Genomic DNA, 26,322 nt, shown 5'->3' on the forward strand with positions numbered 1-26,322 from the left:
CAGTTTGTCTATATTTTTTGGTACTGAACAGGCTTGTGTTTTGAGGCACCTTCTCTTCCATCGTATCAAGTTCAGATTTCTTGTCCTAACCTTCAAGGCCCTTAACTATTTTGACTTTTCCTACTTACTTGCTCTGGTCTCAGATCACATCTTCACTTCCCCACCCCTAGTGATGCTACCTTTGATAGCCTGCGAAGCTGCTCCTCTCACAAACATCTTTGTGCTTTCTTTAATACTAGTTTTTATGCATGCTCTTTCCTCCTTGAACTGAGCACATGAGGCTTCAAATCCTTCAGCAACAAGACTTACAGGAAGTCAGCCAGCATATGATGCAGTTATAATACTAGCTAATGCATATTAAAAATAATTATTTATATATTTTTCTGCCTTTCCTAACTTCTGGATGTTGCTAGTCTTCTCAGACTGTAACTAGAGCTAGATGGGGAAACGGTTCTCTCTCTTAACTAAATTTTCAAAAGGAAAAGTCATTTCAAACTGATAAAAAAAAACTTCATTTAGAAAATATTGAAACAGGACTGACAATTCTGAAACTTTCAAAAAAAAAATTCTAACAGATTTATCATAACACTCTTTCCCACAAACAGTTTCTGTTTCCATGAAATGACATTTTATAGGAACATTCCTGACCAACCTCCATTGTAACCTTTTTAATGCCATGGTCCAGGTCTGCCTTTGTGTTTATACAGTCTGTAGCACAGTGAGTTCCCAATCTTGGCCAGGACACCTGGGGTTACTGCAATATATAGACTTATGTCAATACCTGCCGTTGAGCTAGTGCTCAGATCAGTATAATGCTGAAGAATGGGTTGATGTAGCAGGTTTTGGTTTTTGTAGTGCTAGAAGTAGGAGGGGAAGCCATCTGTAGCATCAACTTCTCGATACCAAGAAGTTAAAATATCCCTGGCTCCTGACTTTGCAAGCCAACTAACTCAGAGCTACCCAAGAAGGGAGTTATGAATCAGAGTAGAATATATTGCTACTCTACTTTCCAACATGAACAGTCAATAACAAAAATGTTGATGAGCTAGCTTGGAAAAGAGGAATATAAAATGCTAAAACACTTAAAGGGGAATTCTAAAGAGCAAAGAGGAGTTTCCCTGAATCATGCTTGTTCCTTCCAACTCCCCAACCATGCTACACTGCATGAGATGTTCAGATACTGGATAAAGATAAACAAGACTACAAGTGGGAGCTAATGGATCCACAGAGGCAATCAGAAATCTACCAACTTTACTCTGCAAAATGAACATCTCTTAAAAAGAAAGGCAACTTGCCACAAGTAACTGGAGTTATCTGTATTCCACTTGAGGTGCACATGCACTTTGTGCCTGAGACCACAAGATTTTTGCTAGCAATATCTGTTGGCCATGCTGGTGCCCATCTCTCCTCCCTGTGCTTTGGACCAAGAGCATAAGTGGCGACACAGACCGACTGCCTCTCTAGTTATCTTTCTGCCACGAATAGCCCTAAGGATAAGACTCCACAGTGGTATGAAGCCAGAAGAACAGTAATTTGTTTCTAATCATGGAATCTGAATATTTCAATGAGAGACCACCATAGCTGATCATAGTACAAGTGATGACCAGATATTTAAAGAATTCAATAAACTTAAACGATCTCTCCCTTCTTTCATTGTATACAGCAATTCCCAAGCTTTGGATTCAGCTCCCTGCTCACTGTTGATTGTCCCAAAGAGTGTTCATGTGACAAGGGAGTGAGCTGAGCTGCTCAGCACTAGAACTAGCACACAGGACAATTTAAGCATGTATTTAATGTATTGTAATCCACAATTTTTTTTAACTCAGTCCTGAAATAGGGATTTAATATGGGACTGGGAGAAGGATAAGATTTATTAAATGGAATACTGGAATTCACAATTAGGATCAGTGGGAAGAGTGCATGTGCATGCACGTAAGAAAAGGGAAGTAAGGACGCCCACCTTTTAGCCAGCAATCATTTTATTGAAGAAAAATATGAGAGCAGTTTTTATAGTTACATTAGCTATAAGAAAGCTTCCATTCTTGTACATATTATGTACAGAATTATACAATATCCACAAGTATGTACAATTCAATTATTTGTCTGGCCAAGTTCTAGGTACAATACAAATAAATGAGAAATGGATGTGCTTAATAGTTTATTACAAACTTGTGTAAAATTATCATAGTTGACCTAAAACTATTAGCACAGGCATTTTTATTTTTTAATCCATGTAAATATAAAAAGAACTTTGTAAAAAAGTGAACTTAAATCTTCTGAATATAGGAGCTTCCACAATTGGGGTCTAATCTTGCATTTCTTAAGCATCCACAGATGACCATTGAAGTCAGCACCAGATCTATCTGGACAGTGAAAAGTTTTGAAGTTTTTTTTTTTTAATCTGCATGCTTTGGATACAACTAACTGAATAAGGACTCCAGTTTTTTTCTTACATTTTCTGTCCTTTTCAAATAAGTGCTGTGATCAAGGTTGTGCTGGAGCTTTTCCATCTTGCACTTTGAAAGGACAAGGACTGTAACAGGTCCTTGTTATGTGTAGACAGAATTTAACCGCATGAGAAAATCGTGGGGTGCATGGAGAATTTTATTCTTCTAGAATATACAGGGAAGTTCATGTGTGCCAAGATTAATAGCTATTCCAAGTCTCCTCCAGATAGTTTTATTTATTTTTTATTTGTCAACACTGAAACTTCGCAGGAAAGGGTTGGTTTTGACAAATTTCTCATTCGAGAAAATGTATTTGGAAAAAATTGAATTTTTAAAACTCCCCTGTGACATTTTCAAGATGAAAAAAATACATTTAAAAAACCAACTCTTTTGTTTAAAAATGTAAGCTAAATATAGTAAAGAAAAAAAAAGTTATAATGTCAATGTTTTGACTGGACCAAACTGAAATTTCTTTCAGCTTGTTGGTTCACAAAAGTTTGAGATTGATTTTCTGTCCAGATCGACAACGGGAAAAAAATTTTAATACCTCAAAATTTTCCCCAGGATGGGAAAACTCTTTGCTGCCCAGCTCCACTGCTAATGGGAAAGTTTTTAAATGGGAAAGTATAGTGACAACTGATCACATGGTGGATGCATTAATGATTTTAATGCTCTATTGCTATCCTCATTTTGACACAATACATCCAAAATGCTGGTTTTGACAATCTAATTGGTTTTCTATCTATGATTTGTCTGTTAGTGAAGATGAAGACAGCTGCATACATCACCCTGTAGATAACTGAGGTCTGCTTTACTAGGCTAGACATTTTCAGTCCTTTATATGCATGTATGGCAGTGATTTCATTCCTTTAACCACCCTCTTCCTTGGACCATGGATGGGAAGCCCATGCAAAGACATATCTGCACTGATCGCTTTAAAGTCTGGAGTGGTCAGTGAGGTGCCTGGTGGTGAAGACACTTTGTCGTTGATGTTTCAACATCACAACAGGAGCTGCTGTACTGCTCTTGATGTTAGGGTCATGAATGACACCTGCAACTGTCAGATTTACATCTTTACCACTGCACAAGCAGCAAATGTTGGTTAGGCTGACGAATACCCCTTTGAATGGATGGGCATCTTGATGCAATGAGAATCTCCACAGACTAGTCTGTTTTCTTCTAAACATCCCTCTCAAGTTCCAGGTTGTCAGATTTAGGGATCTGGTGTTTGGCTGCTTGAGAAGCATGCCATGCTACCGAGAACATGACTTACCAAAGTGATTGGGCGTGTGATGGACAGAATCACCTCAGACAGCATAACAATAATATCATTGTTGTTTATTCTATTTTTCATTAAAGTTGTTCCCTAAGAGGCACGGGGCAGGAAGATATACAGGAAAAATTCAGCCAACTGGGAGAAAGCGTGTCTATCACTGGAGTTCTGCAGTATCTTTCTTGGGCAGTAGCCATCTGTGTCTTTTGGGCTTACTGTGAATAGATGTCTTTGTGGAATTCCCTTAAACTGTGTGACAGAGAAAGATTCTCCTGTACTGAGGACCAGTCTGATGGGTCTACCTTCTATGTTATTTTTAGTGCTTTTATTGATGCTCCCTTCATCTCGGCACATAACAGTATCTACTTCCATTGCTTCTTTTTTTGAATGAGCTTTTTGTTCTGTCTTGTCTATTAAGGTACGTTACAGATGTCTTGTCCCACTAGATTAGTGCATAGGTGTTCTGCATTTTCTTTTTGAAATGGAAGGCTGCTACTTTTGTTGCCCTTTGAAAAATAAGAGGAGATTTCATTCCTTTAATCACCATCTTCCTTGGGCCAGGGATGGGGAGCCCATGCAAAGACATATCTGCACTGATCGCTTTAAAGTCTGGAGCAGTCAATGAGGAGCCTGGTGGTGAAGACACTTTGTTGTTGACGTTTCACCATCACAACAGGAGTCACTGTACTGCTCGATGTTATGGTCATGAATGATACGTGTTACTGTATTTGTAGGTGATTTCCTGTAGCTCCTTCAATGGAATCTGATTCTTGGGGCGATTCCTATAGGTTCCTACTCCTTTCCATATGAAGTAGTCCAGCATTTCAGTTACTGTCTTGAATAAGAAATACCATGCCCCAGTAACATTTATTTGAATCTGGAAGGAGTAATGTCAAGTTGTCCAAAAAAAATGCTATCGATGGAAGCCCTAAGAGCAGAGTCCAACTTGTTCAGCTTGTATTTATGTGAATAGCCTTTGTATCAAGGACAGTCTTAAGGGGATCCCACTGTACTGAAAGTGGTGATTATGCAAGCTACATGCCTGTTTTGTGGCACTACTGATGGGAACTGGGAGACTGGCCACTGCTAAATCTACTGAAGTGAGGTAGTCTCAAGGAGATACCACAGATAGGGTGGATGACAATATCACCCTGAATTTGCATTTCTTACCCCCAGAACTGAACTCTAATGGAGATGTCTTGAAACAGGAAGCGGAAAAAATGCTCTGTAGAAATGGGTCTACAAGCATAAACTTCCTTATTATTGAAGGCGGCTGATTGGGCTAACTTGATTTTCTTTCACGCACTTACTGTGGGCTATGCTATTTTCACTAGACTAATGCAGCTTTCAAGTAGATGCAATATAAAAGCAAACAAGGGGATTTCAAATGCCAGAAAAGAGGATTTCCGTGTAGTGTGTTGGCAGATGAGAAGAGGTATATACAGCATGTGTCCTCAAGTTCTGACAGAAAGTTAAGAGTGTTAAATCACACTCACAGGAGTAGCGACCCAAGGATAGTTTTCATTCATCTTAATTGCTTCATTATTTTAATGGGTAATTTAGTAATTAAATTCTCATCCTACTCTAAGCTAGTCTGTAGTCTCAGATTCTAGCATACCAACTTTTCTGTTTAGCAAATCATAAAGTAAGACAAGAGAATTACCGTGTGTCAATAAAATCATTTTTCTAAATCACGGGTGGGCAAACTACAGCCCGCGGGCCGCATCCAGCCCACCAGCCATTTTAATCTGGCCCTCAAGTTCCTGCTGGGGAGCGGGATCTGGGCTTGCCCCGCTATGGCGCTCCAGCTGGGGAGTAGGGTCAGGGACCGCTCTGCATGGCTCCCGGAAGCAATGACAAATCCTCACTCCAGCTCCTACGCATAGGGGCAACCAGGATGCTCCGCTCCGCACGCTGCCCCTGCCCCAAGCGCTGCCTCCGCAGTTCCCATTGGCCGGGAACTGCAGCCAATGGGAGCTGCAGGGGAGGTGCCTGAGGATGGGGCAGTGTGCAGCAGAGCCGCCTGCCTGCACCTCCACATAGGACCTGGAATGGGAACAAGTGCTGCTTTTGGGAGCTGCTTGAGGTAAGCACCCCTGAGCCACCCCACCCCCGGCGCCCCAACCACCTGCTCCCTCACGCCCTCCAAACCCCTCGTTCCCAGCCCAGAGCACCCTCCTGCACCCCAAATCTCTCATCCCCAGCCTCACGTCAGAGCCTGCACCCCCTGCCGGAGCTGTTACCCACTCCCCCCCAGCCCTGATCTCCATTCTGCCCTCCAAACCCCTCGGTCCCAGCCCAGAGCACCCTCCTACATCCCAAACTCCTCACCATCAGCCCTCCCCCAGAGCCCCCACCCCCAGCCAGAGCCCTCACCGCCCCGAGCGCCGCACCAAGCCCCACCCCCTCCGAGTGCCACACCACACAAGCCCCGCCCCGAGTGCCGCGCCAAGCCCCCACTCCCCCGAGCACCACGCCGCCGAAACAAAAAAAAACCCCTCCAGCGCTGCCCCGACGAACCAAAACAAAAACAAAAAAAACCCGAGCGCTGTGCCGCCCCAAACATGTGCTTGGTCGGCTGGTGCCTGGAGCCGGCCCCGACTGTAGATACTGTGTGTGAATCAATTTTCTGCAGCTTGTAAAAAGAGAATACATTTTCACACGAAGGACTACTTTACAGATTTCCTTCTTCCCCTAGAAGAAAAACTAATTCTTTCTCCCTATGTTTACTTGTCTCTCTTCCCAACCAATGCCCCTCGCCATAGCCACAACCTTCCTCTTAGTGTAGGCTAAAATTATTTTCTTCCACACGAGTGACATTCTAAGTAGTGATGAAAGAGGTTAAGAAGTGAGGCAATGCCGTCTTTGTTCCCAAGTACAGAACTGCACCACCTCCCATTGATTTAGATTAGGAAAAAGAAATTAGCTTCTCAGTAGGTCTACTTTCGTGCATGTTATGCCCATATTGCACAGAATTAATTGCTTCACAAAAAAATTGCAAGATTACGATTGCTGTATACTCTGTGGATGAATTCTGAATACAGTAGTTTCACTTGGATCTGATTAGGCATCAGTATTGTCATTTGTAGTGCTGTGTCTCAGAAGAGCAGCACTGAATTAATAAGAATTGTTTGGGTAGAGGGGCAGCCAGGCACTGTTGTGTACCCTGCACTGCCAAAGAACTATTTAATGCCCCAACGACCAGGCTACATGTGCTACTGCATAATCACTTTGTGACTCATTAGTTATTGAGGACTGCAACCTCAGAGTATTCTCAGAGAGTATATGTGAAAGACGGATGGTGTTCTCACCCAGCCCTAGGCAGAGAGCTCTCGACTACCATGAAGAAAGAAAAGACTGCTTGGGTTTGTCCCCAAATATATTTTTTTCCAAGAATAGAAGCAGAACTGGTGAATAAAGCTGGTCCAAAATTTTCTATTTCAACATTTGATGGGAAATTAGATTTTCAACAAAAAGAAAAATTCACAAAAGTATCTGCTTTCCTCCAAAAAAAATTGATTTCAAGTTGGAAAGGTGAAAAAAAAAAGTTTCCATAATAAAAAGTCCTCCTGTTCTTCCCCCCAACATATTTCAAATGATTTTCCAACCATCTCTGCTGGCAAAGCTTTTATGTTTCCTAAGGGTGAGGTACAGTTGCTAAATCTCAACAGTAAGTGAAAATCTTTTGAAACAAAAGTAAAAAAATTGCTTTGCAGACACAGAGAAGACTTAGTTAAAAGTTACTGTAGAAGGAAGCCACTATAAATTGCCTAACCAGTAATTTAACCTGATTTGAAACTGCCAGTTGAAATTAATGTTTTGACTAATGTAGTACAGTGAACAAGATAGGAAGACATAGCACTCTTATACCTCCTCCAGAAAAGAGGTTTGTACCAGTGCAATAAGTGATTTATACATTCAAAGTGCTTTACAAACATTAACTATTTCTCAGAACACCCATGTGAAATAGCTAACTGTTATCTTCATTTTATAGCTAAGGAAATGAAGACAAAGTGGTTAAGTGACTTGCCTAGGGTTAGATAGCAAGTCAGTGGCAGAGCTGGGCTACAGACTCCAGCATAGAGAGGTATACAACCAGATAGACTAGTAAGAGTTAGCCTGGTAAAGGAGGAAACCACTGCTAGCAGTCAAGAGAAACTGGGCAAAAGATTTAGGCCTGGTTTACATGCAGTTTTTGTTCTTCTTTAACTGTATTGATTTAGAAACAGATATACCTCTACCTCGAGATAAAATGACCCGATATAACACAAATTTGGATATAACGTGGTAAAGCAATGTTCCGGGGGTGGGGGGTAGGGCTGTGCACTCCGGTGGATCAAAACAAGTTCAATATAACACGGTTTCACCTATAATGCGGTACGATTTTTTGGCTCCCGAGGACAGCATTATGTTGAGGTAGAGGTGTATAATTAAAATGGGACAATCCTTCATATGGATGCAGGAATACTGGTATAAAGGTACTGAGCTGAGTAAAAGCATTAAAGTTCACACAATAAATTGTTATCCAACTAGCTAGCAACCCTCAGCTTGGTTAAAATGGCCTGGGGTAAAGTGAATCAAGCCTGATGGGATGAAACAAAACAAAAAAAAGGAGCACCTCTATTAGAAAGAATTGGATTACCAGTGTGACCTTGAACAAAACAAAAGAAGTAGAGAAGCATACAGCGTTAAGTGTGTCAACATACTGTCCACAATATCTCGAAAGCCTGCAATTATACCAGCATTTTGTTAATTCAGTCATTTCTATTTTAGGTGGCTGGTGGAAATCAGTAAGAATCTGAGGGTTAGTACCACTTTTACAGCTTGACAACTGTATTGTAAAACTGTTCCTGCTATGCACTTGCAAATCTGTCCAATTTGCATATTGTGGAACAAAGAAAAATGGGGTTCATACCTGTCATGTCTCAGTGCCCTCATATCAACATACACAGTGGTGGGATCTGGTCCAGATGTTCCCTGTGAAATGTAACATATTCTAGTTAGAATTTAGTTTATATGAATTTATAATTATATGAAATACAACATATTCTAATTGAAATAACTGTAAAAGTAATTTTACGGTTTAGGAATGGAAAAAATTGTCTGTTAGTTAGGCAAATCAAATAACATTTATTTAAGGTGCTAATAAAACCAAACTAAAACTGGATTATAAAATCTTTTATATTATATAATAATTATACTATTATAACAATCATAATATAATAACCTCAAAATATACCTACCCTAGGATAACTGTTGCCTTGCGGCTTGTGAGAACTTCAAATGATTGTACTAATTAAATGTCAACATAAGCTTTCTTTGCTTCTAAAAGGTTGACTATTCAGCACATTGATACATACAAAAATATATTAAATGCTTTGTCATATAAAGGAATGCTGAAATTGCTACGGAGACACAGTTTAATGGTAAAAGCACGTGGTCAGGAATGTGAAACATGATTTGCTAAGAATCTTCCACACATGCAACAGAGCATATATTTAAAGCTAAAGATATTAAAAGGCAGCACACATGACATGAACTGATATGGATTGAAGATCTATAAGCAATTATTCTGTTCCTTATCAGCTTTCCACTTTATATTTTTACTACCCATTTGGAGTCATAATATTCAGTTACTCTGGTAACAGCAGACTGTTTTTACAGTTGTTTTGTACTCTGCAATGATTTTTCCCTTATCCAAGTGCTTAAACTCATCACCATGTATAATCTGAATTTCCTATTTCTAGTGATCTTTTCTTTGCTACATAATCCGCTCCACAGCCAGGTAGAAAGCTAGAACAACTGCACAACTTTGTTTTAGAACAATGGAATTTTGGAAATTCTGTTCTAAGCAGCTTAATGTTTTGAACACCAGATAATAGTTACAGGACCGCCTGTATCAGTTACTTAGGTTTTCAAGGAATATTACAGACCATCAAACCACAATGTCCTCTAACCACTTTAAGATATACAGTACAATGTAATGCTGAGAAATGGACATATTTAGAGCTAAAAGAATTAAAACCAATTTGCTATTTTAAGTTTCTACTGCAGTGCTTACTGGTAGTTCCACAATTTGTTCAGCACTGAAAACTGTGATGATGTTCTACAGGTAAACAATTTCCATACCAAAAGGAGAAAAGACATTACTAACAATTAATATTTACAATACAGACACTGATCAGTAACCCACCACCAAGATAGTCAAAGAGAAACAGAGCTGCACATGCACGTTAGCCTCTTTAGCTTGTAATAATACAAAATACACGATACAACATCTGATCTAGCCATTAAAGATGTGATTTTCCATCTACTGATAAACTCAGCAGTGTAACAGACTAGTGCTGAGTGCAGAGCTTAGTTTGAGTATAGATGAATGTGGAAAAAAACCCTAAAAAAACTGTTATCCATAATTTGTTTAAAAAAAAATAGATTGTAACCAATTTGTAAAATAATGGAAACAGGTTAGTTAGAAAATTAAAGACAACCATCATGGCAATAGTTATTTTCAGTATGAATGAAATAATAACTATAGCCAGCTAACTTTTCATGAAGCCTGCATCCAGACAGAACTGTACTGGACTTGTTCATAATCACACACAAAGAATCTGATAATCCTCAAATCTCCAGACTCAATTTCTAGTCTGTCCCACTGTTGGAAGCTGATAGGTGGGTATTTAGGGAACGTGAAAATCCCCTACCTGCTCGGCCAGCTTCCCCAGCCTGTGAGGCTATAGCAGCAGGAATAGCAGGGATGAGGGAGAGAAGGAAAGAAAGTAACACAAGACAAAAATAATAACGACATATGGGAATGAAGGGTGGGAGGGGGAAAAAAAGAGAGGAAATGCAAAAAGCGGGGAGTAAAATAAAAAGAAAAACAATGTCAAATACAGGAATCTTACAAATTAACTATTTTACCATTAAAGGCTTAAAAAAAAGGTAAAAAAAATGAGGTGTCGATATTTTAGTAGAGCAACAGAAGAGACAGCAACAGACTGTTAACCTTAGACAAACAGACTTAAGTGATTTTAGGACACTACAGACAATGTTAGTAGACAATTTAGGTTAAGCACGCTATCTTTCATGTGAAAGTGTAAGTAAATATTATAGACTCGCTATTTTAAATGCACATAAATTGAAACAGGGGCTCCAAGTTTGCCATTACTCTAACAAATAAAGGCTGTTAGTGATTACTTTTTTCCCTTAAAAGCAGTAAGTATCTCGGGGTTTTGTTTTGTTTTTGGCAAAATTAGTTGGCAATGGAGGAAAAAAGGATACTTACACATTTTTCACACAGATTAACCTGCTCATAGGGTAGAATAAAATCAAGTCTTCTTGTATAGTCTGATTTCTATATGTTCAAAACTAATTATGTAACTCGGTACTACATAACGCCTTCATTCTTTGTCCACAAACCCTGGAATGCAGGGTGTGAAGCAGTAAAAGTAAATGCTAATAAAAAGCAAATAGTTCAACATCAAGATTCAACATTACAGTGAAGTAACAATAAAAAATACAGTGATGATTATTCCTCTGTTACTAAGCCTGTTGTTTCAGACACTCTGGTGATATAGCAACCACTCACTGTGCTGTCATGTGGAAAACCTAAACTCCGAAGGGCAGCATGGGACTTGACCTATGATCGATGATGAAGTTAGACAATTCCAGGAGCACTGGAGTGCAGTGCACTGCTTTAATAAAAATATTAGTGCCCACAGAACTAGACTGTCAACTTTTTAGCCTATAGGAAACTGCCATAGCAACAGCTAAAAATTGGTATATCTTGAATGAAGGGGAAGAGGGAGCAATTTTAAATAGGACATGTTTGAATATTACATTGCTGCCTGAGAATAGCCATATAGATAACGATGTGTAAGTTTCACCATATACTATAAAACTGCAACTAAGCATGAGACCAGCTTACGTGCAGTAAGTCCATGACCAAACATATATACCAATGTGAAAATGTAATACTCCAATTTCAGAGTTGACTTTTAAAAATACCCTAAACTGCCCTCATAAAGTTTTTCAATATGAGCTCAATGGCCAACATTTGAAATTTAATTTTCAACACTGTCCTCTAATTCTGTGGACGCATGTAAATCTGGTAGTTAGATGACTGTGCTACCCACCCACTGTGCCCATTGAATTAGAGGGTGGGTTGAGATCTGGCTGAAACATTAACCCTGTGTATACAAATTCACTTAGTGTGAAACTAACTCTTGATTAGAAACGAGATATATTTTATAGATTCTTCTTTATAGTGGTAATACAAAGCCAGCAAGCATATCCTTTCTTGTGTATGATGTTTAGAAGAAGAAAAAAACCACTCATGTAGGGATAAATCTTTCTCTCTGAGACCTATGTGCCTAACTTCTACTGAAGTCAGGGACAATTGTGTATGTACAATATTGCCAACCACAAGTGTTTAAAAGTCATGAATCAGGCAACTGCCATAGCTATGTTGGTTAGGGGTATGACACACTTCTGACCAGACATAGGCTAGGGGTTTGTTATAGAAGTGGATGGGTGGGATTCTGTGGCCTGCATTGTGCAGGAGGTCAGACTAGATGATCATAATGGTCCCTTCTGACCTTAAAGTCTATGAGTCTATGACCAACATAGCTATGCAAACACCTTCCAATGTAGATGCAGCTATGTCAACAGAAGAGAGTTTCTGTTGACATAACTAATGTCATTCGGGGAGGCTGTGTTTCTACCCCAGCAGAAAACCTCCTATACTGACATAGGCTCACTGATATAGACGTAGCCTAACATAATTCCAGCAGATGGAGATTTAAGAAAGTCACTCAATATCATGACTCACCAGAAAATCTCTCGAGTTGGAAATACTATCTGAAGGATTTGTACTACATACGCAAGTACAAAATCATACATGCCAAAAATCTACTACCATCTGAAGAAATATACATAAAAAATGAATAGTCCTCTATCAGAGCAGTTCTAGTTCTCTAAAAGAAATCCAACATTATTCCTGGTGTAGGAGATCTGCAGAAGTGTGATCTTTTACTAAGGAAAAAGATACAAACAAGCATTGTCTCCTAAAATATTTTACTAATAGAATTCTCAGTCAAAGCAATTAATATGTAGGTGTTAACTGGAGTGAAGCATCAATACACAGTTTTCCTCAACTAAAAAATACTAAATGAAGAGTCCAGTAACTTTTCTAATTATCGTGCAACAAAAATGTACTTGATCATTTTCTTCCAAAGGAGCAAATGTGGCTGAAGGCATTTTCTTCTCCAGTGGAGGTTAATAACAAAGTGATTCTTTGTAAAAAAAAATTATCTCAAGGATAATTAAGCATGGGAGTTGTAATTAGAACTTCAATGCCTTTTTGTGCCACTCCTTTCCCCCCCCCCCCCACTAAAAACTCAATAAATTCCAAGTATTTAAATGAAAGCTAGCTTACAAAGCTAAAAATTCTGGAGAAGCATCTCTGCCTTGGTAATAGCTCATCCCTACTTTTCTATTTCTTTAGAGAATACTCAGGAAATTGTACATGACAAGTAAAATATGCTATACCAATCTACTTATCTCAGAAATACCTTTACCAAATACCTATCTGACTTCTAGTAATAAGGTGCTAGATTTGTAAAGGCATTTAGGTGCCTAGGATTTTCAAAAATACCTATCTGTATCTTTAGGTGCCTCAACACCTTTACAAATCTTGCCCTTTGCGACATATGGTAATTCTGTCTAAAATTAGACAGAAGGAATATATTCAGCATCAGTGTATTAGTCCAATAGAATTCCATATGGTGCAATACTAAGATTACCATTAGTTTACTAGTATAAAACTGTTTTGTATCAAGGGGATTATTAGGATGCCTGCCTTTTCCAAGTATATATTAATAAAATAAGATTGATCAACATGCTCCAAAATTCATTATTTCTTCTTTACATATCACTTCACTTTAAAGGAAAAAATAGAAGAAGCTTGTTCAAAAAATCAGAGCACTTTTTAGGTAAAATACTTGTGTCCTTCATTTGTCACTAGTCTGAAAAGAGGAGAAATTAAAGAAACTAGCAATTCCAAGATAACTAGATGAACAATTTAGAACTATTTACAGAACAGAATTGCCCTGTTGCTGAAGACTGCTTCCAGAATACGTGTGCTATTCAGTCAGTGACTTTCAGCAAAAGCACAAACACTGTGCATTCCCTACATGAGCATAAACATAGGATATGCTCAGCCCCTGAATACCCTCTAATGAGACCCTTCGGAATAATCAATGTATAGGATCTTCTATGGATGGAATTACAGTAAAAGAGGAATAAGAGATTGAATCCAAGTCAAATAAAAAGGTAACTCACTCTGAAGACAATCAGGATAGGCCTCTCTCTGGAGAAGTGGCAAGTGGTGAGCACGAACACCTCTTGATAAAGGTGCAAATTTTAGGCGGAACCTCAAATGGGTCTGACAACCAGCCTTGTGGAAAGTAAGGTTTCAATGACTATATATTGATAGATGTCAATAATTCCTCCATCTTCTTTCATATCATGATTACAAGGTAGGAGGGAGGATTACACCAATCGTAAGAATAAATACAAAGGCAGATCCCACTGGCTCAGAAACGTACAAAAGCATTTTTCTGAAGCACAGCATTAAGACCCCAGCAAACAAGGACCACTTCCTGAATATGCTGAAGAGATGCTAACTTAAAGAACCTTGCTGAGAAAGGATTAAGACCCATTCTGCTCTTCAACCTGCCATCCAGAAACAGAATACTCTCTTCAGTCAAGACACCTGCATACTACAAATCATAGGAACTGCTATACTGAATCAGAACAGTAGTCCATCTATCCCAGAATCCAGTCTTTGACAGTCGACAGTACCAGCCGCTTTAAAGGAAGCAACCCTGCCAAATATTCCAGAGGATTTTGGCATTATTACATTTTCTATTGAAAGGCCATATATTGCAGTTGCTTTTATAAATAACGGCTCCACTATTACATCAAAACACACTTGACATCTTCCTTGCTTAATTGCTTTAAGAGCCATTCTGCCCAGAAGAGTGACTTACAGAGCAATGTTACAAGCATAGACTACTTCAAAACAGCGACTAAGCAGGTTTCCACTCAAAGCTATTTAAAAAAAAAATCACGCACACACTTTTAATTCCTCCTATGGATTGAGGTGCCTGCTGTTAAGCTATTCAAGCACACCCAAAGATCTCTGCCAACCTGAGTAGCCACATCAGTTCTCTCCCAGATGTTAATGGGCTGGGCTTGCCTCTTATTTTGTGCTGCACACAGCTTAAATCTGCAGTCAAAATTGCTAACAAATATTCACTTGAGAGGTGATCCCGTCTCAAGAACTGGTCTATAATGTTGTGCATTCACAGAACTCCCAAGGGCTAAGTTTTGGACAGGAAGCCAACATACATACATGTTCAAGTTAAAAAAGTACCCCAAATAAAATTCAGTATTGATCAGGTTCTCAAGTGATGGGCTATGCCTGCCATTTCTCTGCGTTAATCTGGGCTTCCATACACATTAGGTTCAATGATATTTTTGAGTTTGACTGAAGGCCTAAACTATAGAACTGGTCAGTGTACTCCCAACTCATTTGCTGCTTTTAGTGCCAGTCTGGTCTTACTGAAGTGCCTTGTATACCAAGTGAGGCATCCACCAACAGCATGATGTCAAACTCCCCGGGGACTGGTGCAAGCCTGAAAGGAAGATCTCCATTAGTGGCAAGTGAAGCCTCCCAGCTTACAAAGGGAAGCTTGTCCTTGTTTTCTACAATGCCCTTCATGGCCTGTTCTCATATGCATCAGAGCACAGAGTGAATTCAAGCAAAGCTTTGAAAGACAGACTCAGGGATGGAGCTTCAGGGACTGAAGGGCCACTAACCTCATGTACTTGAGAAGTTTTAGTGGACATTTAAAGCAGTCTGCCATGACAGCAATGCCATAATTTTCCCTGAGCTATGTCTCCCACCCCCACCTCCTCCCACACAAAAGGAAATCCTGCAGCCATTTCAAAGTCGAAAGCGATGCAGGAAGCATAACCAGCAGACTGTTAGTAAGTGGCTAGTTCATCTGATTCTCCTTTGTTTTCTTGACCAGGGAATTCCTAGGTTACTTTTTATGGGAAAGGAAGTGTTCTGGATCTACCTGCACAGTAGGTATCTATAGTACCTATATATTCCCTGATATGCAGCTTTTAAAGTTTGGATGTATTCATGGTGAGGGGGTAAATTAAACCCTATTTGCTAAATGGAGCTAACTATCAGCTCTCCAAAAGAAAGCAGGCTGAGGATCTCTTTGATGTGAGTTTCCCAGGATGACTTTTTTTTTTTTTAATGAAAATTTTGATTACTTGTTTTATTAGGTTTTCCTATCTCCCTTACAGTTACAGGTACTCGAGAGAGAGCAAGAAACAGTTTCTCCGCAAGGGTACAGAACTCCTTCAACTGGAAAGATCCCAAAGTCTAGAAATTTAAGTCAATATTTATTAAGTGAAATAGGTCATGCAGATGTCTGAGTTCACAATATTAACACGAGTGTTTCTAAACACAACTACTGTCTGACTCCAAGATCTTACATGTATTAAGAAGAAGGGACATTCATTCTAAAAGGATTCAGGTACAGTGTATTGCTTTTAGGAGTGCAAGAGATTTGCTTGAACTTTTACATGCCGGGAGACTATTTATGATAGTAATTAGAGAATGCTGAATTAGAAGAGGGCTACCTCCAGAACAAAGAATGACTTTTCATCTTACTCAGTTGACTATAGCTTTGCCATATATTCAGTAGTGATCATTAAAATCGCCATCTAATTTAACTCTGGACTGAAGGGATATTAGGTTACATGAGAGGTAGCGAAGTGGCTCAACTGTATTCATTTTCTGTTGACATGTTGCAGTAGTGAGGTCACTTTAGACCAAAGTCTGATGAAGGCCTTGATTATTCAGTTCCCTGCAACAGCCCAAGGGCAAAGCTGGGGATAAGGCACAGAAGCAGTGGTCTGTGCTGGGCTGATCACCTATACTTGTGAAGCGTTTTTGGATGGCCTTGCTTGTAAAACAAAGTGCTATAAAAATGATGAGTAGTAGAAGAGGGAGGCAAGTGCATTATTTGCAGTACTTCTGCTCAGATGTGTCTTTGGCTTCCATATTTGAGCAAGGCTTTTGCTACTATCCATGAAGAGATCCCCAGCATGGAGCAGTGGTAGGTACAAGAGCTAAGAAGGTACAATAGCCTTTGCTGGATGCATGTGGGTTATACTTGCAGACTGGGGGACTGAAGGCTGCAAACGGTCACCCTGAAAAAGACTTAGTGGACATGGCCGATAGCCAACTCCCAATAGGCCTAATGTGATTCTTGAACTAGTGGAGTAGGAGGTTATATTACCTCTATATACGGCACTGGTGAGATGCTGCTGGTTCCAGTTCTGTTATCCAGACTTGGAAGGGATATTGAAAAATGGAAAGGGTTCAAGGAAGAGCCATAAGCATGAGAGGTGGACTAGAAAACATGCCTTACAGCAGGAGACTTAAGGAGCTCCGTCTATTTAGCTCACCAAAGAGAAGGGTTAAGTGGTGGCTTGATTACTTTAAATACCTAAAGTGGAAAAGATCTGATAGTAGAAGGCTCTTTACTCTGGCATACAAAAGCATAACAAGATCCAATGGCTGAATTTGAAGCGAGACAAATTCAAACTGGAAATAAAAAATAAAATAGAAAAATTGTGCTGTAACACTAAGGATAATTAAATACTAGAACGTTTTATTAAGGAGTATGGTAAATTCTCCATTACTTGGACTCTAAATCAAAATTGGATGTCTTTCCAAAAAGATGTGGTTTTACTAAAGCACAAGTTATTGGGCTGGATGCAGGAATCAACAGGTGAAGATCTAAGATCTGTGTTATAAAGAAAGTCAGACTAGATGATGACAGTGTTCTTTTCTGTCCTTTAAATCTATTAATCAACAAAGCTGAATGCCTGAAGCAGAACGCAAGATAAATCCCAGGTTCTCCCTGGAGACTCATCTGATGAATGGGTCAAATTGGAAATACACAGACGCCTCATACGGTGACAGCTGAGTTTTTTACTGTGTGACCTACATATTGTATGCAGAAATTATTTATCTGATTAAAGTAAGTAACTATTCTACACAAAGCAGGAAGCTACTTTGTTTTAAAGTACATAAAGAAAGCACTTGGAAGCAGGGATATGCATTACATGAATAAATTCCAACTAGTTTTGTTTTAGAGTATTGAGAGTACAAGTTGTATCATTCTGATACACTTTACTAAATTACAGCACATCTGGGGCAGAATAGATGCTATGAATGTATTGTGAAGGATGAACAGTGTTCATTGACAAATGCAGAAGTGTATTACTTGCATATGAAAGGAGAACATTAAGTAACAGATGGATTTGCTCAATATGCTTAAAGAACAACTAAGCAATCGACCAACATGAAACATGATGAAACCTCCCATGCTTGACAAGAAAATTGCTCATTGATAACCATTTTCTTAGTACTAGCAGTTGTACAAATTTAAGACATGGAAAGTCTTACCTGCAAACATATAGCCAGGTTAACTCTACAGCCAAATGATGTGCTAACAGCCCGTGGATGGAGACCCAGGTCTTTAAATAATTTTGAAAATGACTGAGTGAGAGCTATTCGGGGCCGTTCTTCTGCCACGACGACACATGTCCGTACGCGTGAGAGGTCCAGTCCCCTTCCCTAGGAAGAAATTATGACATAGTGAAAGCTACAGTTAATCAATTTTGAAACTGTGCATCAAAACATGTGTTAAACACATTGTGAAACAAAACATGAACACAAGAATATAGGATTATAATACTCCGATTCCAGTCTTTCATGGAAGCTGGATGGCCAACTGACACATTTATGGCTGATATAGAACAGACCTACTTGCCTGGAACTTCTTCCCTAGCATTTAGAAGGAAATGGATCACAAAAAAGTTCTAGAGGGAAAATATGCCAGTATCAAGTAACAGCTCAGGACTGCAATGACCAGTGAACTGGAAGAGTTAACTGTCCTAGGAAAAAACTGACTGGAGAATTATTAAAGACACAAGGGAGGGGAGACAGTGTACACACCCTGAGCTCTACCTAACAGGGCTTCAACAGAATAATGGGAATTCTGAATCATTAAAGGAAGGTTTGACATTTCACAGCTAGTTGCATGTGAGAGGCTACAAAAACACTGATATTAGAAATGTTACAAGTTTTACATATACAAATTTCTGCATGTGACATGCATCCGACGAAGTCGGTATTCACCCACAAAAGCTCATGCTCCAATACGTTTATTAGTCTATAAGGTGCCACAGGACTCTTTGATGCTTTTACTAAAAGGTGGGAACTGTTCTAGGCAAGCTGTAAGCCTGAATCACTATAAGATGCATCTATAGGTACAAAAGGATAAGGTCTAATGACAAAAAGGAGATGGAAGGAAGAAAATATTGAAGCACAAAAACACTGTCTGGCTCCAAGCTCCTTTGCTTCACACTGACACCACACTACCTTCCTAAATTACTTTAATTCTGAAAAAGATCTATAGCTGTCAGTAAATGAAGGCAGTGACTGACATCGGATAAGTTAAACCCTTTTGCAACTGAAGAGAAAAAAAACAGATCTTTTAAAACAGTTACAGTTAGTTAGAGAACTGGCTGCAGAATGCATAGCAAAACATTTATCAGGTTCATAACAAAAGCATCAGTATATCCCAGACCCCAAGCTGAAAAAGATTAGAGCATTTATTAGAGTAAGTTATACATACAATATGCAAGTTGGCTAATACACACAGTTCTGACTTTTACAACCCTAGCAACCGGCTACAGATTTGGGCGGTACAATAAACACAAATCTTAAAAATTTGGAAAGCCTCAAGGAATAAACTCATCTAGGAACCTCATAATCTGGAAAAGGGCTAGGGAGCAGCAGGTGGCAAAAGCTAATATACAGCCTTTGGCAAGGAATTATACTGGCTGTATTGAAGATTTCCTTACTCTCTGATTATCTTCTCCTCAATGGATGGATTTAACACACGCTTATTGAGCAGAAAACATTCCTAACCGCTATACAAATGAAATGTCACACTATGAAGAAAAATGGAATTCCTCACCTTCAGTGATTCTGTTTGTGAACCGAGTCCCTTGGTACAAAGCTCCATGACTGAATAGGAACAAAAAGTGTCTCTCACTTTGTACTGACTCACAGCTAGAAGCCATAGAGCAGGATTGGTCTCCAGTTCTGAGGGAGGAATCAGAATAGACTGGTGTCCTGAATAAACGCTGCAAAAACATAAGATTTGTTAACACAGACTAGAATTCTGTAGATGAGATGATCGCAAACTAAAAAGGGTATTCGCCCTTAAGTGTAAACTTTAACATCAAATATTAAGCACAACATGTTTACATCTCACTAACACTGCACAGCTGTCACAGCTTTATGTTAAGGGCTAAATTCTGCCCTTTGTTGCACCCATATAATTCAAGTGAAGTCAGTGGAAATGTAGGCAGAACCTAGTCCTAAATTACTAAACCCTACAAAATGCAGGTGGCCCTTACTGCTAGAAATGCATGGAAGAGCACACAGCTACCTGGGTTAGTAGCATGTAAAATACGCACCAGCTGATAAAGGTTTATGGTTGGTTATTATCATTTAAACTTTTCTTGAACAGAAAATACAAAACCTTCTACTCACCAAGGAACTGACCCCTCTCCCATGGAAATAAACAGGAGCTTTGCCATAATTTTCAAGGGGCCAGGATCAGGCCCCAAATTAAAAGTAAATTATGCCTTTAAATTTTTCTCCATAAAATGTTATGAACTTTTAAAAATGAAATGCCATAGCCCTATTGTATTGTATATACAATATTGTATATTGGCTCCCCAGTGCACAGTTATACTGAGATGAAGACACTTGGTAATGTCCCTAAAACAGAAACTTATGCCAAAGGTGCAGCACTAATTGTTGCAGTATCATCACTGACAAATTCTTCCTCAGAAAGTGTTTCCTAAATTGACAGTTCTCTCCTGTGTGCCCTGTGACTATCAGACAAGCAGATTTCCCCATCAATTTTACAGTTTTTCCTCACACATCTTAATCTGTGATTTGCGCATCTTTCAGCTTTGACACGTCACAACAGAATACAATAAAAGATGAAAATCGGAAAGGTTCTCACAAAGGGTAAGTTTTGAGGCAGTCAGCTCCAGGAGTCACTCAATGCTGATGAGGGGGGAGAGCACTGGTGCTGGAAGGCATGTTTAGCCCTTTGGAGACCAGAGGAGATTCTGGCTTCTCAAACTTGAAAATCCTTCAGTACCACAAACTTTCCCAGTACCAAGAGGAGGTGAGCTATAAATTCCATGTGAGAGCAGAGAGCATCGAGGTTGACGGTGTCAAGGTGCCCAGTACTGACAAACTCTGTGCTGAAGTGAGAAGCATCAAGGAAACCAGTGCCAGTAAGACTGGTAGCATAAGAGCTGGTGCTGAAATAGCCACTGGTAGCTTGGCATCCCAGGATAGTACCAAAGCCTTGGTACTGTGCTCCCTCAGAACTCCCAGGGTACCTGATTTGTGACATGGGGTCTTCTTAAAATGGTAGTGTTGAGGTGAGTTGGACCTCTTAGTGGAAATGCCCATCAGGGATCTGTCCCTGGCTTTCCCAGAGGAATGTTGATCTTTTGTGGATTTAATTTTAACAGTCCTACCAGAGTCTGAAACTGAAATGACCGTCAAAGATGGAACCCGGAAGCTACTGGATCCAGAATTCACAGAGATACTTCTGGACTGCAATGGAACTTTTCCAGTGGGGTCTGCCCTTTCCAGATCAGAAGCTACACACATAGAGCAATCAAACAATCTAACATGTCTCTCTCGCCTTTAAGGACTTACACACTGAACATTTCCTGAGTATATGAGCTTTCCCAAGGCAAAACAAAGCATTCGGTGAGCCCATCATTAATCAGAATCGCTGCCTCGCAGGTGGGACAATACGTGAAGCTGGGTGACTTGTGATGAGACACCACTAAGCTGTGGTGTTGGGAAACAGATCCAAGTGAGGAAAAAAGACATTATATGGAAGGTAAAAACTTCCCGAAACCATTAAGAACTATCAAAAAGATTGCCAACAGGCAACTCTTTCCTGTGTAACACTAATCTGTACACAATTCACAACCACAGATAAGAAAACAGGCTATGTCAAGACATGGACACCAAGGAACTGCGTCTCGCAGGTGAGAAGGACTGGAGCGGTAGATGGGTCTGCTCTGCCCCTTTTGCCCTTGGTATGGGAGCACAAGGGCACTCAGGGCAAAGAACACTGCTGGACAACAGACTCCAACCCCAAGTGCATGTGCACCAAGAGTGGACTATGTATGGACAAGCACTCAAAGAGTTGAGGGTGTTCAGCACCATCGAAAGCGGTGCCCCTCTTAGCCCCCACTTACTTCAATGCCGGTTTCAGGCACTCTAGTTCAAAAGTTTTGGCCAGTCTTTATCTTGTGTGTAACAGACAGACAGACAAAGAGAGGAGAGAGCTGTCCTGCACAAAGGGAATTTTTCACTGGCCTTCTCTGAGCCTATGGCCGTCTTCCTCAGTTACGCCAGGAGAACTGCCAGGAGAATTCTCCTTCTGTCTTGATAAGGGGGTCAGGTGCTTAGTTTTTGACAGGAAAGTCCGGTCAAAAAGGGGACCTGATAGTATCCGGTCAGATCTACTGACCAGACACGCAAAAACCTGCTACTGCAGGCGGGGGAGGCACCGAGTCATCACCCGTGCCAGCTACTACTCAGCTAGGGCCACCTCCTACCTGCATCAGGCAGCTGCAGCTCCCAGCAGCGGTTCTGCAGGCGAGTCCCTCCAGACCCGGGCAGGGGAGAGAGGGGAATAGCAGTGAGCAACCAGGGCTGGGGCGGGGAGAGGAGCGACTGGGGAGTAGGTCCTGGGAGGAGGAGGCAGGTCAGGGACAGGTCCTCGGGGGGGAGAAGCGTTTTTTAAATATTACAAAGGTGGCAACCTTATCTCCTGATCTGGGACTTTTAGGGCCCCTTTATGATGCTGCAGCCCTTTTATTCTGGTGTAAGAATTTCACCTCAATGCTTATGTTCAAGTTAGGCCACAAAATGTAGTAGATGAGCATGGTCCCTCTCCTGCTGCAGTTTGGAAAGTTGCAATTCCACCCCTTGAAGCTATTGTTTCTTGTTCACTTCCTCCACAGCTACATCCATTTGTTTAAGAGGAAACTTTGCAGGACCTCACTTTTGCTGTAAAAGTTACTTGATCAATACTCCAGTTACCCATTCAGGGCTGACAGGAAGTGCGCAAGAAGAAAGCAGCTCTCATTGCACTTCCAAAACAAACATTCATATCACAACTCCACGGCACACATTGTATTCCAGGGGCAGGCAAACTTTTTGGCCTGAGGGCCACATCGGGTTTCCAAAATTGTATGGAGGGCTGGTTAGGCATGGCCCGTCCCCTGTCCCCTATCCGATCCCCCCTGCTTCTCGCCCCGACGCCCCTCCCCCCCCGGACTCCTGCCCCATCCAATCCCCATCCCCTGACTGCCCCCCCAGGACCACCGCCCCATCCAACCCCCCCTCTCCTTCCTGACTGTCCCCCCAGGACTCCTGCCCCCATTCAACCCCCCTGTGCTCCACCATCTGACTGCCCTGCCCCCTATCCACACCCCCACCCCCTGGCCCCCACCCCGAAGTCCCCTGCCCTCTATCCAACCCACACTGTTTCCTGCCTCCTGGAGCATCGGGAGCCAGCCACACCACCCCGCAGCACAGAGCACCGGGTGGTCAGGCGAGAGCTCGCAGTCCCACCGCCCAGAGCATTGCCCCGGTGGTGCAGTGAGCCGAGGATGCAGAGGAAGGGGGAACAGCAGAGGTGGAGGCAGGGGCTAGCCTCCCGGTCCAGGAGCTCAGGGGCAGGAGGGTCCCGCTGTAGTTTGCCCGTCTCTGGCATTCACTGAATGTGGTCTTAGTGGACTGGAAAAATACAGCTCTCATGGTCCTGATTTGCAATTTAAATCCATTCCTGTACCCAAATGGCAATCGAGTGCATCTCTATCACTGTAGAACTGGACTAAAACATTGTTACTGACCTGCACTAGCAGGGTTTCAGTTTTAGAAAATTAACTATTATATCATTTTGGTTTATCAACACACACACAGTCTCTCTCTCTTCTGTATTTTGATAATTAAAGCAGAATTACTAGAGGGCTTAGCTTAGTTTGGCTAACACACAATTCAGGAAAAATTTCATATCTGCGTTATCCTCTGTTTCTGTTTTAAATTAAACCCTTCTTAACATGGAGTGTAGGAGGCTCTACTCCAATAAATGGTGGTCTACACATTAGGACCGGGATATCTTAAGTTCAGAAAGTAGTTTAATTGGATTTAGTTTTGATTTTATATTTGGAGAAAAGTGTTTGCTTTTTAAAAAACTATGATCACTTAGAGATTTAAAAATGCAATGCAAAAAAAATAGTAGAGTCAGCTTCTCAGACTGGAAGGCAAGAGTTGCAAAGGAAAATATGAAATAAATAAATCAATAAATCACATCATGAATTCCCCCATGAAAAAGTAAGCACAAACAGCTAAAAAGAAGGGCTTTTGGATTAGTGAACTCACATAGGCCTGATGACTCTGCTGCCATGCCTAGGATGCATTGTCCTGTGACAAAGATCCCAAGGAAACCCTGCTGGAGTATGCAGCCAATTTATAGAGAAGCTGGTAAATCCCATTTTTAAGAATGTATTGCTCTGCTTTGCAAGGTTTATTTTTGTTATTATTTTATACTCTTTAGGACATAAAATAAAACAAACTTTGCAAAACCATGCAATATACTCCAGACTTACTAATGGGCTGGCTCCAGTGGGCTTTCCTTAATAGCTTTGACGTCACAGAATATTGCATTCTGGGACGTCACAGCGAAGCAGGGCAGCATAACTTCTAAGAACCTACAATGGGAATAAGAGGTTAGTTTTTGGTTTGTAGAGTGAATATCTCCTTTGGCCTAATTAATGGAGGAATTAAATATGCATAGCTGAAGTGACTGAATGCAAAATTTTAAGTTACATTTCTTATTTAAGAGACTGCATAAAGGAGCCCATTTTCTCTGCCTGCTCTGTATCCAATATGAGTTGCTACCATTTGCAGCCCCTTAACCTTAAAAAATAAAGACAGTAGGAGCTGACCACGAATCTCTATGTTAGAGCGGCAAGTGGTAGTGTAGTTAATGGCAACGACAATAGACTGCACAATCTGTATATTTAATTTTACATCCAGATATCCCCCAGAGGCAAAGCGTGGCATGTTGAAAGTAACCATCACCATTTGGCACATCAGTTACAAAGAGTAAACTGCATGCTTACTGCATGCTTAAGGAGCTAAACTGCATGCGTAAGGAGGTGTTCAGTGCTTCTACAGAGCATCCTAAAAATGACATTCACTCCTAACAACTAGTATGAGATGGAAGTCAAGTCTGTGCAGCAAAATGAACCACACTGGTTTCTCATGTCAGCTTTCTACATAGAACATAGACATAATCTATTTGAGCTGATTATGAATTTTTGGATCAAAATGTCTGACAGAAAATGTGGTTTCCAAAAGAAAAAAATCAATGTTTTCTGCAGGAAAACATCAATTTTGCTAACGCTGTTCGATGGCCCATCAGGGAAACTGAAGCAAAGTCAGTATGGCCAATCCCAAAGCTCTGACCCCGAAAATCATGAGGTTTTTTAAGAGTAGAGAGAGGTTATACTGCACTTCATCTTTTTCATTTTTGAACTCCCCCTGCCCACTGTGTGCATGTCAAGTCCAAATTTGTAGGGTAAGCTGATTTTGACTCTCAGTGGACGATCCAACTGAGATCAAATTACAGAGCTTTATATAAAATGCTGCCCTAATTACGCAGCTTCCAGCTTCTCCCCAAACTAGACTCTAATAATTATTTCTGTGTTCAGCCCCACATCGGCCTCTCCCGCAACCTTTCAGTTAATTAAGCAGCCCCTCCAGCCCCACATCAACTGTGCACAGCCAGATACATAATTCCTGTCCCCACATGTGCCCCAGCTCCTAGAATCATAGAATATTTGAGTTGGAAGGGACCTCAGGAGGTCATCCAGTCCAACCCTCTGCTCAAAGCAGGACCAATCACTAAATCATCCCAGCCAGGGCTTTGTGAAGCCTGACCTTAAAAACCTCTAAGGAAGGAGAATCCACCACCTCCCTAGGTAACCCATTCCAGTGCTTCACCACCCTTCTAGTGAAAAAGTTTTTCCTAATATCCAACCTAGATCTCCCCACTGCAACTTGAGACCATTACTCCTTGTTCTGTCTTCTGTGCACCTCTGCTCCTTCTGGAGCTGTAGGATGTCTTCACCTCCCTTCCAGGTGTGGAGTGGCAGCTGAAGCAGGATCCTTTTCTCCTTCCCAAGCCTAGTGTTGCAGTGATGGAGAGAGGAACAGATTGACCCATTTTTCACAAGATGAAAGGGAAGGAGGAAGCACAGCTGCTCTGAGCTGCTGGGCTCTTTCCACTTTCTGTAACCTCCCCCCTTGTGAAAATGGTA

At 40.8% G+C, this 26,322-nt stretch overlaps 1 protein-coding gene across 7 annotated transcripts in view; it reads right to left on the reverse strand.

Moving 5' to 3' along the window:
• The window catches only part of DIP2C (disco interacting protein 2 homolog C), a 474,517-nt gene that overhangs the window by 38,286 nt on the left and 409,909 nt on the right, over positions 1–26,322 (reverse strand). For 4 of the 7 annotated variants that reach the window (XM_039524924.1, XM_039524922.1, XM_039524928.1 and 1 more), the window contains 4 exons: positions 19,857–20,025; positions 18,278–18,448; positions 10,422–10,451; positions 8,636–8,697 (listed from right to left, as the gene is read on the reverse strand). In XM_039524924.1, the coding sequence (XP_039380858.1) occupies positions 8,636–8,697; positions 10,422–10,451; positions 18,278–18,448; positions 19,857–20,025 (432 nt within the window). The remainder of the gene's footprint in view (positions 1–8,635; positions 8,698–10,421; positions 10,452–18,277; positions 18,449–19,856; positions 20,026–26,322) is intronic. The other 3 variants (XM_039524926.1, XM_039524925.1, XM_039524929.1) reach the window with 1 other exon arrangement.

The sequence above is a fragment of the Mauremys reevesii genome, linkage group 2, assembly GCF_016161935.1.
Source record: "Mauremys reevesii isolate NIE-2019 linkage group 2, ASM1616193v1, whole genome shotgun sequence".
In the NCBI taxonomy this organism is placed as follows: domain Eukaryota; kingdom Metazoa; phylum Chordata; order Testudines; family Geoemydidae; genus Mauremys; species Mauremys reevesii.